At 38.5% G+C, this 20,197-nt stretch overlaps 1 protein-coding gene across 8 annotated transcripts in view; it reads left to right on the plus strand.

Moving 5' to 3' along the window:
- Positions 1-20,197, plus strand: part of AK9 (adenylate kinase 9) — a 112,147-nt gene that overhangs the window by 83,591 nt on the left and 8,359 nt on the right. For 6 of the 8 annotated variants that reach the window (XM_059176891.1, XM_059176881.1, XM_059176883.1 and 3 more), the window contains 6 exons: positions 5,564-5,770; positions 6,322-6,540; positions 9,624-9,837; positions 14,971-15,172; positions 17,331-17,477; positions 17,580-17,800. In XM_059176891.1, coding sequence (XP_059032874.1) covers positions 5,564-5,770; positions 6,322-6,540; positions 9,624-9,837; positions 14,971-15,172; positions 17,331-17,477; positions 17,580-17,800 — 1,210 coding nt within the window. Of the gene's footprint in view, positions 1-5,563; positions 5,771-6,321; positions 6,541-9,623; positions 9,838-14,970; positions 15,173-17,330; positions 17,478-17,579; positions 17,801-20,197 lie in introns of those variants that run through there. The other 2 variants (XM_059176886.1, XM_059176888.1) reach the window with 2 other exon arrangements.

A 20,197-nucleotide genomic window follows, 5' to 3' on the forward strand; every position in this document is an offset into this window, starting at 1 on the left:
ATGAAGAAGAAAAGGAAAATAATTTCTAAAGTAATTAAATAATCCATCTTGAAGATAATAGGTGCCACAGAATGTTGGATGGTGCCCTCCCATCATTTGAAACAAGATCTATCCTGCCTGCCTCGTCTCATTCTCATAGCTCATTCAAATGGAAGCACAATGCAACCTGCCCTGTTCAAATACCCAGAGCTTGCAGACCAATTAACCAGCTTGGTCCTCCATTCATAAAAATCAATGAAAAACCAAGGATTACCATATACTTGAGAAAGATTATCAATACTAAGGAGCAACAAGATGAGCAAACAGAACAATTGAGCCTAAAATGAATAGGCAGTTCAGAAAACCTTACTAAACATTAAAAAAAAAATTTTCAGTCTTTCTCAGAAAATTCAAGAACTTTTATCCAGAAAACAAAAACAGGATGTTTTGAAAAATCAGAGAGAAAAAAGAGTTCATAGAAGCTAAAATATATAATGTAAATTAGTTGAAAATTGAATAAAAAGATTAGAAAAGTCAAAGTTTCTCAAATATAGAACAAAAATATAAGAGATAGAAAACATGAAAGAAAAAACTAGAGATATGTGGCATCAATCCAGGAGGATCAACATCCAATACGCGTTCAAAAAAAAAAAATGAAAGGAGAGAAAATAAAAGAGGAAATAATCTTAAAAATATTGAAAGAAATGTTCAAAATATTGAAGAAAGCAGAGGATCTTCAAATTCAAAGGGCTCAATGAATATCCACTAGAACAAATTAAAAGAGATGTACATTAGCTACTTCCTCATGAAATTTAAGAGTGCTCATTATAAAGAAATTTTAAGCATTTCTAAAATGAAGAAAAGATACCTACAAAGGAATGTGGATAAGATTTGTGTCAGACTTCTCACCAAAGTACTGGAGACAAAGACAATGTTTTCAAAATTCTGAGTAAAAATTATTTTGGATTATTTATAATGTATGAGGATGAAATAGAAACACTTTTAGATATTTAAGTTCTTTGAAAATTAGACTTTTATATATTCTTCTTTAAAAAAGTAGCCAATTGATCTTGTGAATAATGGTTCTTCCATATAAAAAAACAAGACAAAACCAGAAATATGAGTAGGTGAAAGACCAAAAAAAAAACCATTAGCCACATACAGGGAAGATTAAAATGCATGATTTTGCATAATAAGAAAATACAGTGTTTGACCTTGATACTTCAGAGGATACACATTTGTTGATAGAGGGTTGTATCCCTGCTGTAGTGAATAAGGATTATGTAATTAAAATATGACTGGTGCTGTTTATAGGGTTTCAATTTTTAGAATCAATCAAACACTGTTTACTTTCAATTCTTAGAATCAATTTCTACATGAAATACTAAATACTAAGGTACAGTTACAGACAAATGTAAATGTAGACCTATTGGAGACAAAAATTTGGAAACTAAAGAGAGGGAAAAGTGAAGAGAAGGGTAAGGACATTCTCTTGAATTGTGGGGAATCAAAACACACATCTAAAAATGGTAACTCAGGGGCCCCTGGGTGGTTCAGTCAGTTAAGCGTCTGCCTTTGGCTCAGGTCTTGATCCTAGGGTCCTGGGATTGAGCAACACGTAGAGTCCATGAGCCCTTGCCCAGCTCTCTGCTCGGGGGGAGCTTCCTTCTCCCTGTCTCTCTTCCTGCAGCTCCCCTTGCTTGTGCTCTCTCTCTCTGTTAAATAAATAAATAAAATTTTTAAAAAATTAAAAATAAAAAAATAAATTTTTCAGCACTCAGTTATAAAATTATGGAACTAAAAATAAGACTAACACTGGGGAAGAGGCCGAAGAGAAGGAAAAGAGAAATGTAAGTTAGCTGAATTCCTCATCCTCCCTAGTACAAGAGAGGAAACAAACATCACAGGTGTCCAAAAAGGCTACCTTCCACTATTTACTTTGTTAGTTCCTAAACTGGTTTCCGTAGAACAGCCAAAAAAGGGGCAGGGGGACGCCTGGGTAGCGCAGTCAGTTGAGCCTCTGACTCTTGGTATCAACGGAGGTCATAATCTTGGGGTCTTGAGATCAAGCCCCACATTGGGCTCCACGTGCTCAGCTCCGCCTAGATGCTGCTTAGAGTTTCTCTCTCCGTCTCCCTCTGCCCCTCCCTCCCACTCCATGCACTTGATTCACTCTCTCTCTCTCAAATAAATAAGCGAATCTTAAAAAAAAAAAAAGGCAAAGAAAACATTTTTTAAATGCAAGAATGGCTAAATGAGAATAATGAGATGTATGTTTTCATATGGAAGGAAATTTAAATGCACTGCTAAATTGTCTTTTTTAAAAAACAAGTTGTACAATATAGAATGATCCCATTTATTTGTAAAATATAATTTTGTGTGTGGAGTGTCTGGAGTTGTAAACATCTAAAAGGATCTTAACCAAATTGTTAACCAAATTTTTTTCTAGGTAGAAAAGTGGAAATAGAGATGGGAGTGTGAAGGGAATTTTTTTTTACCCTATATAATACTGTATAACTCTATCCTTTTAGCAAAAATGAATCTATTTTTATTTTTTCATATTTAAAATTTTTTTTTTTTTATTTTAGAGAGAAATGGTGGGGAGGGAGAGGGAGAGAATTTCCAGCAAATTCCACACTGAGTGCAGAGCCTGACTTGGGACTCAATCCCATGGCCCTGAGATCATGACCTGAGCTGAAATCAAGTGTTGGGTGCTGGGGGCACCTGGGTGGCTGGGTCAGTTAAGTATCTGCCTTCAGCTAAGGTCATGATACCAGGGTCCTGGGATCGAGCTCCACCTCAGGCTCCTTGCTCAGTGGAGAGCCTGCTACTCCCTCTCCCCCTGCCTGCTACTCTGCCTACTTAAACTCTCTCTCTCTATCACTCTGTCAAATAAATAAGTAAAATCTTTAAAAAGAAAAAAAAAAGAGTTGGGTGCTCAACAAATTGAGCCACCCAGGGCACCCCAAAATGAATTTTTTTTAAAGATTTTATTTTATTTATTTGACAGACAGAGATCACAAGTAGGCAGAGAAACAGGCAGAGAGAGAGGAGGAAGCAGGCTCCCTGCTGAACAGAGAGCCTGATGTGGGACTCGATCCCAGGACCCTGAGATCATGACCTGAGCTGAAGGCAGAGGCTTTAACCCACTGAGCCACCCAGGTGACCCCAAAAATGAATTTTTAAACTGATATGGTTTTTTTAATTAACAAAAAATTGGAAGAGATATTAAGTAGAACCAAGAGAGGAGGTACAAGTTCATTTAGAACTGAGATGCACCTAGTTTGTAGTGTGGATTCATCCCACCGTACTTCCAATGATACTTCTGTACTTCCTTAGAAAATCAAATCTCAGGATTTTTTTTTTTTGGTCAAAGTATAAGGAAAAGGGTAAGAGAACCAAGTGGCTTCAAAATTCAAATAAAAAAAAGAACAAGAACTGAAAAGCACTGCCCTATAGCCAAACTCCTGTTGGAGAGAGAGGAGCCTGGGCACGGAGCAGGAAGGGACATTATCTTCTCATCTTACTCCTTGTACCTGCCAGGCCAAGTCCCATCTCTAGATGCTTTTTAAAGGAACCAGGGTCTAATCATAGAAAGATTAGGAAACAGGGAGCTGAGCCCCAGATTGCAGGCAAGAGATAAGTACTGGAAAGTACAGTCTAAGGCAATTTTTAGGATTATGGTCCTCGGATACTGGGTGAGCAATGATGCAGAGCAAGGAATGAAGAGACCTTCTAGGCAGTGCTCCAAGTGATACAAGGAATACTTCAGGGAGAAGAGTGTGGAGTCCGTGCAGGAGGATAAATATTAAAGCCTATACAGCACCACTTAGTGCCAATAACCTGCTGTGGCCTTTAAGAATCATTTGTGTATTATTCTTCTTTCTTCAGATCCGCTATAAACCCTAAAGGGCACATACTGTTCTGTTAGTACAGTGCTTTATACAAAGTAACAAATAATAGCAATGATGCCACAATAATAGCATTAATAGCTATCATTTCATGGTTCCTATCTGCCCAAGACTTCTCTAAGGGAAGGGCTTTGCATGTATTAAATAATTTAATGCTCCCACCATCCCTGTGGGATAGGTACTTTTATTATTCCTATTTTACCGGTGAGGAAACTGATCTTGTCCGAGCTAACACAGCTAGTGCATGGTTTATTCTCTTTGAATTTTATTAAATGCTGTAATTGAAGGCTATTGAGGACTTGGTTTTCATGGATGGAGTGAGAGGGTATTATGCTAAGTGAAATAAGTCAGTCAGAGAAAGATAAATACCATAAGAGTTCACTCACATGGAATTCAAGAAACAAAACAAACAAGCAAAGAAAAAAAAAGAGACAAATCAAGAAAGAGACTCTTGTGCTTTTCGACTTCCATGGCGGTAGTGAGAGGCGCCCTATCCACCCACCTGCAATGGATGGTCCTGTGGAACCGCTCCAGCTTCCTGATGGAGAGGAGCAAGCAGACACACAGCGCCCAGCCCAATAACCTGAAGGTTCACAACTCCTTCCACCAAACAGCCTGCTTCACTGCAAGCCTGTCGGTGTGAAGCCACCCGCCCACTGCAAAAAGCTGATGATGGGGGGCGCCTGGGTGTCTCAGTGGGTTAAAGCCTCTGCCTTTGGCTCAGGTCATGATCTCAGGTCATGATCACACGGTCCTGGGATCGAGCTCCGCATCGGGCTCTCTGCTCAGCAGGGAGTCTGCTTCCCCCTCTCTCTTCTGCCTGCCCCTCTGCCTACTTGTGATCTCTCTATATTTCTCTCTTTCTCTGTCAATTAAATAAATAAAATATTAAAAAAAAAAAAAAGCTGACGATGGTGGTCAGGAAGCAGAGATCTGGCCAGTGAAAATGCACCACCATGAGCTAGAACATGTGGGCCACCATCAGCAGCATCAGGCACGTGCCACAAGAACCAAGGACCACCCCGATGCGCACGTGGCTGCCATTTGCAGAGCCGGTGCCATCCTGAGCACCAGAAGCCTGTGAAAGGGAAGAGGAAGCCAGTGCCCCACCACGAACTCCTGAGCCCCCCACCCCGACAGCAGTGACGCTATCAACCACGGGGGGGGGGGGGGGGGGGCGAGGGGAAGAAGAAGAAAAACCAGACTCTTGATTATAGAGAACAAATGGATGGTTACCAGTTTGGGAGGTGGGGGGAGGGGTGGGCTCATCAGATGATGGGGGCTAAGGAGCACACCTGTGATGAACACCAGGTGATGTATGGAATTGTTGAATCACTGTATTGTACACCGGAACCTCATATAACCTATGTAAATTAACTGGAATTAAGATAAAAACTCTAAACAAACAAACACAACTTTATTACAGCCCATAGGCATAAGTAACATTTATTATCTTGCTTATGTATTTACTACGGGATCAGTATGGTGTCGGAGTCTTGAAAGGATTAAATTTCTGGGTGCCAGATATTTAATGTTTTACTGTGTCACTAAAGGAATGTTGCCATGTCATACCAACCAACAGCCAGTGACACAGAATATTCCAAAGGATTAGTTAGCAGAGTCATTTGTTGTGTGTTTTATATATGTATAAAAGAGAACATGTCCTTCCTTAGGTTGGCAAAGAAGATGAAGATTTCAGTGAAGAAGAGCCTGAAGAAGATGAAGATGATATTGAGAACATCCTGGAAGATGAATTTCCAAAAGACGAGGAAGTGATGAGTGAGGAAGACGAAGAACAGGAGGTCGAGGCACTTGAGCGCCTGCGAGGCGAACTGGGAGAAAAATTTGAAGCAGATATGAGTAATTTACAAGCAGTCCAGGTTATTACTCTTCCTTCACTGTTCACAATCCAAAATGTAACATTTGAGAATGGAACAAATATTTGGTTTATGTCTTGGTTTCTTTTTGACATTTTGAAAGAAATGTGTGTTTTAGGGTTTGCTTCCCTTTTGCCAGCACCCCTTGCAATTATGAAAACAAATTAATAAATCAAGGGCAACATGGAAGCCACATAGAGTCAAAAGTCTTAGCTGCCGGGGACCTGGGTGACTCAATCATTAAGCGTCTGCCTTCAGCTCAGATCATGATCCCAGGGTCCTGGGATGGAGCCCTGCATAGGGCTGCCTACTCAGCCTGCTTCTCCCTCTCCTACTCCCCCTGCTTGTGTTCTCTCTCTCTCTCTCTCTCTGTCAAATAAATAAATAAAATCTTATTTTATTTAGCTGCCAATATGTAGCCACTTAGAAACTGAAAAGTATTTGTTTTTTTGTTTGTTTGTTTGTTTGTTTGTTTGACTGAAGCTTTCTGTCACCAGCAACGTCTGGACTTCATCCCATTAAAAATATTTGATTATATTACTTTTTTTCATCAGGATGAATTTGAGAAACTTTTGATACCAATAATTCTCATCAATGGAGCTAGGAAAATCCACATTGTACAGTATAATATGAATACGAAACTGCAACCACTGGTGGAGAATCGTGAGAGCATTTTTGAAAAATGTTATCCAATAACATCACACCTTGCCCAGAAAATGCTCAGCTATACCTATAAGTATATAAGCGCATTTGGCTACTGGGACCCTGTAAAGGTAATGCAGCAAATGCGCCTAAAAGCCATGTTCTTTCTTTTATATTTTTAAGTATGTCTAAGAAGAAGAAGACAGAGGACAGTTTCAAAAGCATTATACAGTACTCTTACCTTGCTATAAAAATATGTGATTGTTTTATCTTTCTGAAGTATGGAATGTGATCAAAGGGTTTAATTTATTCCATCTACTTCTGTAGAGATAACACAATTCCAACTTGGTTTTAACTTTGTAGCTGAAGATGGGTAGTAGAAATATTTTCAAATTACACATCTAAAGGGCTGAGCCCTGATACTAATTTGCCACCTAATTTTAGGTAAGTAATTTAATCTCTTTGATTCTTTACTGGACCCAGAGTCTCAGACCCTGTACAAAGACCTAGTTCTATTCTAAGACCCTGCTTGGCTCCTTACCTTTAAGATGAAAGAATCATGCCACCAGGCCACTGTGATCAAATACATGATTATAAAGTCCTCTGGAAAGTGTGAGACACAACACAAAATGTGGCATTGATGTTCATAACAAGCATTTCTAAGGACCATATTTTTATGCAATGCAGACAAGCAGATTTAATCCAGGTAGAATTCAATAACCTCGAACATGGGATGATTTTCAACAAATCTCAACCAAGAATATGCTAGTCACCGATCTAGTCCCTGGGAATACTATAGTGAACAAAATGGACAATGTTTCTTTTGTCTTCCAGTTTATATTCTAGTTGGATTGGGAGGGAGGATAGGCAATAAATAATTAAACAAACAAATATGTTCTTGAGAGATAATATTAAGTGTTATAAGGACAATCAAAAAACGTCATGTGATAGTGACCCCATGTACCTTTTTATTTCCATCAATGATATAGCACAGTGGAAAAGATTATGGCCTCTGGAGCCAGACTGCCTAGGTTCAAAACCACTACTTATTAGATGAGTGACCTTGGACAAAATTACTTAACCTCTCAGAGTCATTTCACTTGCATAATGGGAATAAGAAGAGTCCCTACCTTACAATATTGTTACAATGATTAATTGAGTTAATTATTGTAAAGTGCTTACAACAGTGTTTGGCTTTTTGTAAGTGCTCAGTAAAACTTACAGCTGTTATTAATATGTATTACTGGTATTGGTCGCGGATAAAAAGTATTTTGGAAGATGGGATCCAAAATGGAGCCTTGTGCATTTACTTGAAACCTCCTTCTTGGTTGATATTGACACAATCAATTTCAGTTCTACTTAATTGTGCCATCTTCTTTATCTTAGCCGTAGGATGTCAAGAGAAACATTTTCAAATATCATGCTGGAATATAGTGCCCTCCATAGAGAATTAGATAGAGTTAAGCGTGTATTAGAATCACCTAGAAAGCTTTTGAAAGATAGTCATGCCCTTCTCTCTGAGACAAGAAAGAAAGGGGAGGAAGAAGACAAAGTCAGAACCATATTTAGGGAGAAAGGACTTATGTCCAAACGTAACAGGACCACACAAAAATGCCTTGTGGAGAAAGGAGCACATGGTCCTAAGAAGGGTTTAAGCATTTAAATAAGCATTTTTCAGGGCTTTTTGAATCTTTTTGGGTGCCTGACAGGTTTTTTTTTTTTTTAAGATTTTATTTATTTGGAGGAGAGAGAGAGAGCATGAGGGGTGGGGAAGGGCAGAGAGAGGAAGAAACAGACCTGATGTGGGGCTTGATCCCAGGACCCCGAGATCATGACCTAAGCTCAAGTCAGCCCCTTAACTAACTGAGCCAAGTTTGATATTTCTGATTTGATGACACTATGTGTAATCTGACCTACAGAGGAGAAAGGATACATGCTAGGTATTTTGAGTAACAACAGAAACTACCGTAAGGACTCTCAGTTTGAGAATTTAAAATGGAATCATTAGACTTTCAGCTTTTTTTGCTTTAACCAAATACAGGACATACAGCAGACATGCCCATGCCACCCCTGTGTTTCTTCATATACCTAGCATTTACTCCAGCACAAAAATGTTGATGTAGGCAATACCATTGACCTGTGACAACTGTCTTGGTGTAGCTCTGGTAAAGGAGCAATGTTGAAATATACTGCTTCACACCTCCTTTGTCAAGTATGGGCTGATACTTGGCCATCTGATGCTCTAAAAAAAAAAAGATATCCAAACCTAAGATCAATCAATTACCCAGTTCTCATCTTGACCTAATGCAAATATGAGACCATTCCTCCCACTCCATTCCACACCTAGACCTTAAACAGCCTTTTAGGTATTTTTTTCCCTTTTTGACTACTCTTGATGTTTATGTGAGTGGGTTTTGCCTATATAAAATGTGGATAAGAAGCCTGTGGGATCTGTCCTGCCAGTACTCCCCTAAAGATAACCCAGGACCCTGCCTATAGTAGTGTACTCAGGTTGCCAGAACAAAGTACCACAGACACGGTGGTTCAAACAACAGAAATTTATTTTCTCACAGTTCTAAGGCTGGAAATCCAAGATCTAGGTGTCATCGGGGACAGTTTTCTGGTGAGACCTCTCTTCCTGGCTTGCAGATGATCACTTTCTCACTATGTCCACACATGACCTTTCCTCCATGCTTATGCACTCCTGGTGTCTCTTCCTCTTCATATAAGGACACCAGTCTTACTGGATAGGGCCCCACTCTTACGATCTCAACCTTATTACCTCTTTAAGGGCCCTATCTCCAAACCCAGTCACTTTGGGGATTAGGGCTTCAACCTATGGAGTGGAGGGAATACATTTCCATCCATAACACCCCCTTAGGAACGGACCTGTCTGTGAGGTTAAACTGGCGCATGAATATACACTTTCCAGTCTTTGACAAAAACACACTAAATACATTATAAAGGAAGTAAGAGAACTAAAATTGTCATAAGCTGAAAGCTAGTTGAGATTTCATCAACAGCATGTGGGTGTAAAATAGTTTATTCTTTATTTATAAAGAATAAGTAAAGTCTTTACTAATAATATTTGGCTACAATTAGTTTTCTTACGTAGCGTAAGAAAGATTTTATTTTACAAATTTGTTCAAATGTATTTGGGGGAAATGCTGAATAACTTAAACCTGAATTTAATTCAATTGTGTACATACTGCAGCTAAGCGAAGGAGAGACCATCAAACCAGTTGAAACTTCAGAGAATCCAGTCCATGCTGTAATCCATCGTCAGTATATTTATTTTTTATCTAGTAAGGAAACTAAAGAAAAATTTATGAAGAACCCAATCAAATATATCCGCCAACCCAAACCTAAGCCTGCTGTGCCCATTAGGATTATGATTCTGGGACCTCCAAAATCTGGGAAAACTACAGGTAAGGGTGTGTTTTTGCCTCTGTTTTTGTTGTTGTTTTAATCCCACTGTAGTTATTGTACAGTGTTCTTATTCACTTCAAGTGTACGATACAGTGATTCAGCAATTCCATGCATTACTCAGTGCTCATCAAGATAAATTTATTCTTAGTCCCCTTCACCTGTTTCACCTGCCGCCCACCCCCCCAAACTTTCCTCTGGAAGCCATCTGTTCTCTATACTTAAGAGTGTGTTTTTTGGTTTATGTCCTTTTTTCTTTTTTTCTTTTGTTTGTTTTGTTTCTTAAATTCCACATATGAGTGAAATCATGTAGTATTTGTCTTTTTCTGACTGGCTTATTTTGCTTAGCATTATACTCTGCAGATCCATCCATGTTGTTACAAATGGCAAGATGTTGTCCCTTTTTATGACTGGGTAATATTCCTGTGTGTGTGTGTGTGTGTGTGTGTGTGTGTGTGTGTGTGTGTACACCACCTCTTCTTTAACCATTCATCTATCAATCGCTTCTCAGGCTTTTGGCTAAGATCAAGTGTATCTATTCATCTATCAATGAATACTTAGGCTGCTTCCATAACATGGCTATTTTAAATAATGCTGCAATAAACATAGGGGTGCATGTATCCTTTTGAATTAGAGTTTTGTATTTTTGGGATAAAGATTCATGAGTGCAATTCCTGGATCGTGGGTAGTTCTATTTTTAATTTTTTGAGGAACCTCCATACTGTCTTCCACAGTGGCTGCACCAGTTTACATTCCCACCAATAGAGCACAAGCGTTCCCATTTCTCCACATTCTTGCCAACACTGCCTCTTGTGTCTATTTTAACCATTCTGACTGGTGTAAAATAATATCCCATTGTGGTCTTTGACTTGCATTACTTGATGAGTAATGTTAAGCATCTTTTCATGTGTCTTTTGGTCATTTTTACATCTTCTTTGGAGAAATGTCGGTTCATGTTTCCTGCCCATTTCTTAATTGGATTATTTGTTTTTTGAGTTTGGAATTGTATAAGTTCTTTATATAATTTGTATCCAATTCTATAATTTATATCCTTTAGTGGATATGTCATCTATAAATATCTTCTCCCCTCAGTAGGTTGTCTTTTAGTTTTGTTGGTGGTTTCCTTTGCTATGCAGAAGCTTTTTATTTTGATACAATCCCAATAGTTTATTTTTCCTCTTGTTTCCTTTGCCTCTGGAGGCATAAATGCAAAAATGTTCCTAGGGCCGATGTTAGAGAAATTACTGTGTATGCTCTCTTCTAGGATTTTTATGGTTTTAGATCTCAAATTTAGGTCTTTAATCCATTTTATTTTCATGTATGGTGTAAGAAAGGGGTCCAGTTTCATTCTTTTGTATGGAGCTGCCCAGTCTTCCCAACATCACTTGTTGAAGAGATTGTCTTTTTCCCAATGAGTTTATTTCTGGGTTTCCTATTCTGTTTCATTGATCTGTGTTGTTTTTGTGCCAGTACTATATTGTTTTGATTACCAGAGCTTTGTAATATGACTTGGAGTCTGGAATTGTGATGCCTCCAGTTTTGTTTTTCTTTTTCAAGATTACATTGGCTATTGGGGATCTTTTGTGGTTCCATACAAATTTTAGGATTGCTTGTTCTAGTTTTGTGAGAAATCCTGTTGGTATTTTGATAGAGGTATTTTGCATTAAATCTGTTTTGGCTGATAGAGACATCTTAACACTATTTGTTCTTCCAATCCTTGAGCTTGAAATATCTTTCTGTTTGTTTGTGTCATCTTCAATTTCCTTCATCAATGTTTTGTAGTTTTCGGACTGCAGGTCTTCCACCTCTTTAGATAAGTTTATTCCGAGGTATGGTACTATTTTTGGTGTAATTGTAAATGGGATTGTTTTCTTAATTTCTCTTTCTGCTGCTTCATTATTAGTATACAGAAATAATACAGATTTCTGTACATTAATTTTGTATCCTTACTGAATTCATTTATCAGTTCTATGAGTTCTTTGGTGGAGTCGTCATGGTTTTCTCTGTATAATAAGTATCATGTTATCTGTAAATAGTGAAGTTTTTCTTCTTCCTTACCAATTTGGATGCCTTTTATTCCTTTCTATTTATTGTCTGATTGCTATGGCTAGGACTTCCAGTACTATGTTGAATAAAAGTGGGGGCACCTGGGTGGCTCAGTTGGTTAAGGGTCTGCCTTCTGCTTAAGTCATCATATTGGGGTCCTGGGATTAAGCCCCAAGTCAGGCACCCTCCTCAGGTGGGAGTCTGCTTCTCTCTGTCCCTCTGACACTACCCCTGCTCATGTTCTTGCTGCTCTCTCTCTCTCTCAAATGAATAAATAAAAATCTTTTTAAAAATGTGGTGAGAGTGGACATCCTTATCTTATTCTTGACTTCAGGGGAAAAGCTCTCCCCTGAATGGTTTGTCCCCATTGAGTATGATGTGGGTTTTTCATATAAAAACTTTATTATGTTGAGGTATGTTCCTGTAAACCTCCTTTATTGAGGGATTTTATCATAAATGGATGTTGTACTTTGTTAAATGTTTTTTCTGCATCTATTGAAATGATCATAGATTTTTATCTTTTCTCTTATTGCTGTTAGGCCTTTGTTATTCGTAAGTATAAAAGAATCTCCTGAAAGCTATTGGAGATCTTCTCCAGGAAGCCAACTATCAAAATTCACTCAAAAAGAGATAGAAAACCTAAATAGGATAATAACTATTAAAGAGAAATCATTCAAAAATATAATCCCATTCCAAAACAGTCCAGGATCAATCAGTAGTTTTAGAGAATAATTATATCAAACTTCCAAAGAATCAAAAAACTCAAGAGATAATTCCTGTGTTTTTGTAAGCTTTTTCACAGCAGGGGAAAAAAGACAACGAGTTTCCCAATTTATTTCCAGTGTTTTTTTTTTAATTAAGGAGTATAGTCCTCATTAAATATAATCAAATATTTATATGGGCTAAATTATTGTCCATTTATCCAAAAAGTTATAAAGAATACAAATTGATTTTTAAATTAGCATAACTCTGATATTAAAACCCAACAAAATAATACAAGAAAAGATATTACAAATTAATATCACTTACAAATAGAGTCAAATAACAGTATATTAATATTATACTAACAAAAATTATATAAAAGATTCTAATATAATATTTTTAAAAATTGAAATATAATTTATTGTACTAATAAAGAATAAAAATCCACTGTCTTAATCATTGTTGAGAAAGGCACTGGGTAAACTATATCCCCATAATGTCTGAATTTTGTATAACTTTGTACAGGTTGGTTTTTTTTTTTTAAGGCTAATAGTCCATTAAAAGGTTGGTTGTAGTATTTCAGGATGACATGATAACTACATGAGCAACGGTTGGTCGCAATGAGAATAAAATGAAAAGGACAGATACAGGAGATATTTCAAAGGAAAACAATAGGACTTAAGGACTGACTGAATAAAGAATGAAGGGGAGAGATGAGGTCAAAGATAAATTTGTCGCCAGGAATGATAAAGGGGAGTTTTGTGTTCCAGTTCAAAAAGTTTATTTTGCTCATTTAAACCTCTTAACATGGTGGAAGAGACTTTAATAGTCAGATTCTAAACATTCACAAACGTAGGGGCTCCTGGATGGCTCATTTGGTTAAGCGTCCAGTTCTTGATTTCAGCTCAGGGTCATGAGATTGACCCCTGCAGCTGGCTCTGCACTGGGCCTGGAGCCTATCTGAGATTCTCAGATCATTTAAAATGATCACAAACATTTAAAATAAGTTCCCTCTACCAGAGAAAAGGTGAAAATGTAGCTAAAACAACCTGATTTCTCATTTACTGTTTTGTGTGCCTCTTAATCTGCCTCACCTATTTCACCCACCCCTCCACCTCCCCGCTCTGGCAACCATCAGTTTGTTCTCTGTATTTACGAGTCTTCTGTTTTTTGTTTGTTTGTTCATTTGTTTTTTTAGATTCCATATATAAGTGAAATCATAACAGTATTTGTGTCTCTCTGTCTGACTTATTTTACTTAGTATAATACCCTCTGGTCCATCCATGTTGTTGAAAATAGCAAGATTTTATTCCTTTTATGGCTGAGTGGTATTGCAGTGTGTGTGTGTGTGTGTGTGTGTGCATGTGCATGCGTGCGTGCGCGCACACGCACGCGCGTACACATGTATTACATCCTCTTTTTCCATTCATCTGTCAACAGACACTTGTTTGATTCCATGTCTTGGCTATTGTAAATAATGCTGCAGTAAACACACGGGTGCGTATATCTTTTCAAATTAGTGTTTTTGTTTTCTTTGGGTAAATATCCAGCAGTGGAATTACTTAATTGTATGGTATTTCTATTTTTTAACTTTTTGAGGAACCTCCACACTGTTTTCAAACAGCATGCTGTTTGCTGCACCAAATTATATTCCTGATACAGTTTTATTCTTTTGCATGAAGCTGTCCAGGTTTCACAACACCATTTATTGAAGAGACTGTCTTATCCCCATTGTGTATTCTTGCCTCCTTTGTCATAAATTAATTTACCATATACATGTAGGTTTATTTCTGGGCTCTCTATTCTGTTCTATTGATCTGTGTGTCTGTTTTTGTGTCAATACCATACTGGTTTGATCTATGTGTCTGTTTTTGTGTCAATACCATATTGGTTTGATTTCTCATTTCTTTGTTGAAATAGAGGTGAATTTTTATAAGATATCAAGCTATGGTAGTTTATATAATATATTATATAACAATATATTATTGATATCAATAAGATATCAAGCTATGGAAGTTTTTATTATTATTAGAGCTTAAAAATAAATACCAAATATTTATGGTACACATAGGATGCCATGTAAATTTCTCAAAATTGCTGCTACCTGGCGCGGAAGGAAGAAGACACTTAAATGTCAGTTTGGTTATGAGAAAAATCCACAGAGCTGGCTCATTACCAGATCCATCAGCCACATACTTGGAGCAATAATAATGATTGACCTTGGACAGTATTAACACAATAAAATGTAACAATTCTGATTATCAAAATTTTGGGGGGAATGTGAACATGAGTTAGCTCACCGTGGATGTCAGTTAGCCTGAGTTAGAAATAAGGTTAACTAATGAATCTATGAAATGGAGTAAGTTTAATGTGTTCATGTTTTCCAGTGGCCCAAAAACTTGCAAGCGAATATGGCTTAAAGCGTCTGTCCATAGGGGAAGCTCTGCGCTATGTCTTAAACAGCCAACCAGACACAGAGCTGGCGCTTATGCTGAACTGGCATCTGCATAAAGGAATGACGGCACCTGACGAACTGGCTATTCAGGCCTTAGAGATCTGCCTGATGGGGAGTGTGTGTAACACTGCAGGGTAAGTGGGGGTGGGGGCCGGGGGGAGTTAAAGACTTCTTTCAAGAATTACTGCCAGAATTTAAAACCCTCACCTTAGGGCGCCTGGGTGGCTCAGTGGGTTAAGCTGCTGCCTTTGGCTCAGGTCATGATCTCAGGGTCCTGGGATCGAGTCCCACATCGGGCTCTCTGCTCAGCAGGGAGCCTGCTTCCTCCTCTCTCTCTGCCTGCCTCTCTGCCTACTTGTGATCTCTGTCTGTCAAATAAATAAATAAAATCTTTAAAAAATAATAATAATAAAACCCTCACCTTAAACAAGGTTTAAAGCTCTTGTAAAGGGTGTGATCCACTTCTCAAACCTTAGGCCCCTACATGGTTATATATTTTAATTTTCAGTCAGGCTACAACTTGGCTTGAACACTCCTAGGGCAGGATAGCAAGCCGGCCACTTGCCTCACAGCAGCAGCCCCTGTGCTGTCCAAGAGTCTCTGGGCGTACAGTGCCAACAAAGGGGCCCAGTGTGACTTCAAGTGTCTAGCAGATCTCCTCACTGTTCCATGGAATGTTGAAGGAGTGGCCCTCCCCTGTCCCCCAGAAGGTATTGAACTAATGGAGACACAGTCTCTCACTGGCCCAGCTCTCTGCACAGGGAGCAGTGCCCCTCCCTTAATGCTACATTTGGACCTGAGGGCCCTCTTCAGTTTACAATCCTCTGCTCAACCATTACTCACCCAGTGTAGCCACTGGTCACACCCAGGTGTAAAAGCCAGTGCAGCCTAACACCCTGCCCTTGAGCCCAGGTCACTGACCTAGAATCCCACTGATTTCCTCAAGCTTGTATTAAAAGGCTTTTAGCCCTTCCCTACCACTAGTCCTTAATCAAATCTTAGGACAGTTCTGATTTCCATTATGAAGAGCAGATTCCGGGGTGTCAGATGTTTTTCTCCTAGAGAAGGCCCTGGGAATTCCGCAAACTGAGTTTACCTCCTTCCTGGCATGCAGCTTTGCACACAAGGGATCTCTGTGAAGGCAACGGTCTTATTTCACCTTAACACCAGTTCAGTGCCCAGCCATCCTGAATTTTTCTAATCTTGAGGGTCACTCAAGCGACCCTTCACAAGCGAAGAAATTGATCTACTCTCTATTTTGAAAACCGCGAAACACAACCATGGGGCTCCCATAGCATTCTCTATTAGGTTTGCCTGACTCCATTAACTTAAAATCCTCTCTATCCTGGAGCTTAGAACTAGTGCCTGGAGACTTTGCTGGCGAACATTGAGTAAGGGGATCCCGTGACTTCCTCTAAACCAGCCCTTCCTGATGACCAGCAGCCAGTACGCCCAGCTTGCTCTCACCCCAGAGGGAGTTTCCTGACTCTGGAGGCCATTCCTCTCAGAATGTAGACACCCTTTATTCCTCCTCTCAGTTTGATAGTTATCCTCTCATGATCTCAGATTGTTGGACTAGCTAAAGTTCTCTGTCACTTCTGCTCAGAAGCATGATGGGTCCTGATGGGATGATTCCTTCCCAGATATCACAGGTCCCCTCTCCCCAACTGCCCATCTCTCTCCCATCGCCACCCTCCAGCCTTCCCACAGAACTTTCCTAGAAAAGCAAGCTTAGAGCACAGTGGTTTTCCCATATTTGCTGAATCTCTTACTAAAATACTATTTATTGTGCCAGGACCCCATTCTAGTTGCTTTACATACCAGATCTATAAGTCTTTAAGATAGCTTGCAAGGTTAAGTATCATTTCCCCCATTTTACTGAAAACTGAGACTCAGAGAGGTCAAACTATTTCTCAGTCTGTGTCTGTCTGCCTCTGAAGCCTGTATTCTTTGCACTGTTTCATGCTTAGGATAAAGACACCAATTGAATAACACAATGTTCAAAGTCTTACATGTGTTACCTTTTGAGTTCCATCCAACTCTAGCTCTGTGATGCTAATTGTATAACTTCAGAGCTGTGTCTCTTCGTATGCCATCCTACATCTGGCTCTTGGGCTGAGTGAAGTTAAAAACACAGAGATAAAGAGCACAAAGTGCAAAGAAGATAAGTCAAGTTACAAAAGAAAGAGCAAGAGACTATTATTCCTAAAGAGATAGACTGGTTCTAGAAGACAGGAAGGAAGTTAGGAGAGAAAAGAAATCTGGAATTATTTTCATGTTTCTCCTTGTTAGTGTTGTCATCGACGGCTACCCTGTAACTAAGTATCAAGTGAGTCTCTTGGAAGCTAGGTCAGTCATCCCCATGGTCATCTTTGAGTTGGATGTGCCTTCCAAGGAGATTTTCAAAAGATTGTTCCTGGAAAAAAAAAAGGAACAAAGGTAATGTATGTGATGAAAGCAACGATAAAGGAATAAACTTTAACCATCCAGAAAAAAGTATATTTTTAACAGCTTTTCCCATTCACTCTCTTTCTCTATTAGTTTGCCTTACCCACTGCACAACAGCACGCAGATTACAGCTGTCAAAAACTCAAAATACCGCAAAAACATTGATGAGATTAGGAAATATTATCAAGAACAGCATCAGAACTGGTATGTGATTGATGGATTTCACAGCAAATGGTGGGTATGGAATGAAGTCATTAAGAAAGTTCATATGGTGAATAAACATATGCAGATATACCTGGAAAGAATCAAAGCAGGTAAGAAAACATTAAATTGTTCAAATAGAATAAAACACTAATTGAAAGTCTACACCTGCCTGACTCATGTTATCATAATTCATTCAATTTGAACATTTGTTCCCACAATCATAATCAGTCTTTGAAGTATTTGGTACTAGCCAGTTATTATGGGCATCTATACTGTTCTCATAAATGACTGCCACTACTCTATCATTTATTCAGCGCCTGTGTGAACCTAGCACATAAAAATAATGCATATCCTCTGACTAGAAGAGTTTATAGTGTTTGGAAAGCCATTTAAGGAGCTAAGTTTCAGAAGTGCTAGTATAGGAGAGTAGTGGGCTATGGAATGACACTTGGCAAAATTCTGTTTATTAATCTAGAATTAAAGCCATTTTTGGTATTTATATTATACCAATATAATGGTATATTTTTATAGATTCGGCAATGAATCTATAAAAAGTTATAGATTCAGCAATAAATCTTCAAAAATTTAAACTTGAGCATAAAATGGCTTTTAATATATATTTGGAATCCATGAAAGAAAATGTTTGATTATATATTCCTATAAGTTTCTTGACTTTTCTCTAAAAAATACATAAAATAGAAGGAAAGTTGTCGTCTATATATGATCTCTCTAAAAAGAGTGATGACTCTAGAGAATCGAGCTGTAGGATTCTCACAGACATCTGGTGAGTGACTTTGCTTAACTGTGGGAATACAGAGAAGATATAATGAGGTATGAGAGCAATGCAACGAAGAGAATCTTATAATCTTATACAAGGAAGAATTTCGTGAGGATTCTGCATCATTAAATCTTGATTAGCTTCATTATTTGGGTATAACCAGTATCTCTGGCTCCTGTTTGTCTGCAGACTGGGAATTTTTTTTCACCTGAGGATTACCAGGCATGACAAGTACAAGGAAAAAAGAGTTTTTAGAAACCTACTCGCAATAAGTTTTGGAAAGCATTGCGCTTGTAAAACCTTCCACGGCAGACTTTGAAAGCAAACTTGTGCATCGTTCATCTTTTTGTTACCCTATTTCACCCTCCCTACTATAGAGTGAGTTCCCTGGAAACAGACTCAAGGTTAAATAAGATCAAAAGTTGTCTGCAGAAGCTTTATCAGAAAGTATTCTCAGGATTTGAGTTGCCACATTTAGCAACCAAAAATACAGGATGCCCAATTAAATTTGAATTTCAGATAAATAACAAATAAGTTTGTAGTCTAAGTATGTCCCAAATATTGCAAAGACATACTTAGACTAAAAATTCTTCATTATTAATCTGATATTTAAACTCACTGGGCTTCCTGTGTGTTAATCAGAAAATATACCTATGGGGAATGAGGACCATAAAATTGGACAGAGGAAGAAACTGACCTGCCCTGTGGGGGAAAGGAAAGCTTCAGCAGATCTAATAGGGAAGCCCTGGAGCTAGGATGGGCCTTCAGAATTTCCCAGCTGAGGGGAGGAGCCAGGCTTTCTATCCATTGGCCGGCCATTGACCACAGGTACTCTGGGAGAGGGTTAACCAGTGACAGATGGGCAATTCCCAGCGCACGTGAGACCCATCAGCACTGATGCTCCCAGCATCTGGGGGACGGCAGCTTCGGCCCTGAAGAGGGATCTGGATGAGGCGCCATGGTACCCACTTCATTATTCCATGTACACTTGCCTCTGCCTTGAGTAGTTAAATCTAACAGAAGTCAACTTTATTGATCTTCTGCTTTAACTTCCACCTAATAATCTAGCCTGTACCTGATTGTTTAAATTTAGTTTTGACTTTTGTTTTGTTTTCATTCCACACTTCCTTGTATGCTATTCAAATGATCCTCTCCCTATCAGAAGGCCAAAGTTTACTCTGACTAATGAGATGGAGCAAGGTCAGGGCTAGAAGATCAAAGAGATTCCTCCTCATTCTGCCACATTCCAGATTAAGATATATGGACACTGCCAGATGTCATCAGGAATACAAAAGAAGAGATATTTGAGTGTCTTTATCTCTTTAGGGCTTAAACCATGTATGTGATTCTAAATTACCCTGTCACTAAATCTGTCAGGATTGGTGAGATTCAGCACATCTGAGCTAAAGGACAGCTAGGATTGTAATACTGTAGTACCATATAGTATAATATTATAGCACTATATAATCCTATATACTTTAATAATAAAACATTATTATACCATAGTACAGTGCATTATAACACTCCAGAATAATACTACAGCACTACAATATTATAGTAATGTCATATTCTTGGTAGGGAAGGAATATTAGGGCTTCTTATCTTTTTCATCTGTGTCAAAAACAACAGATGGGATAGCATATTAGTTTATGCTGCATAACAAATTATGCAAATTCCTAAAAAAATCAAAACTTAGCAGCTTAAAATGCACACACACACACACACACAC

This window comes from Mustela lutreola, chromosome 6, assembly GCF_030435805.1.
Source record: "Mustela lutreola isolate mMusLut2 chromosome 6, mMusLut2.pri, whole genome shotgun sequence".
Lineage (NCBI taxonomy): Eukaryota > Metazoa > Chordata > Mammalia > Carnivora > Mustelidae > Mustela > Mustela lutreola.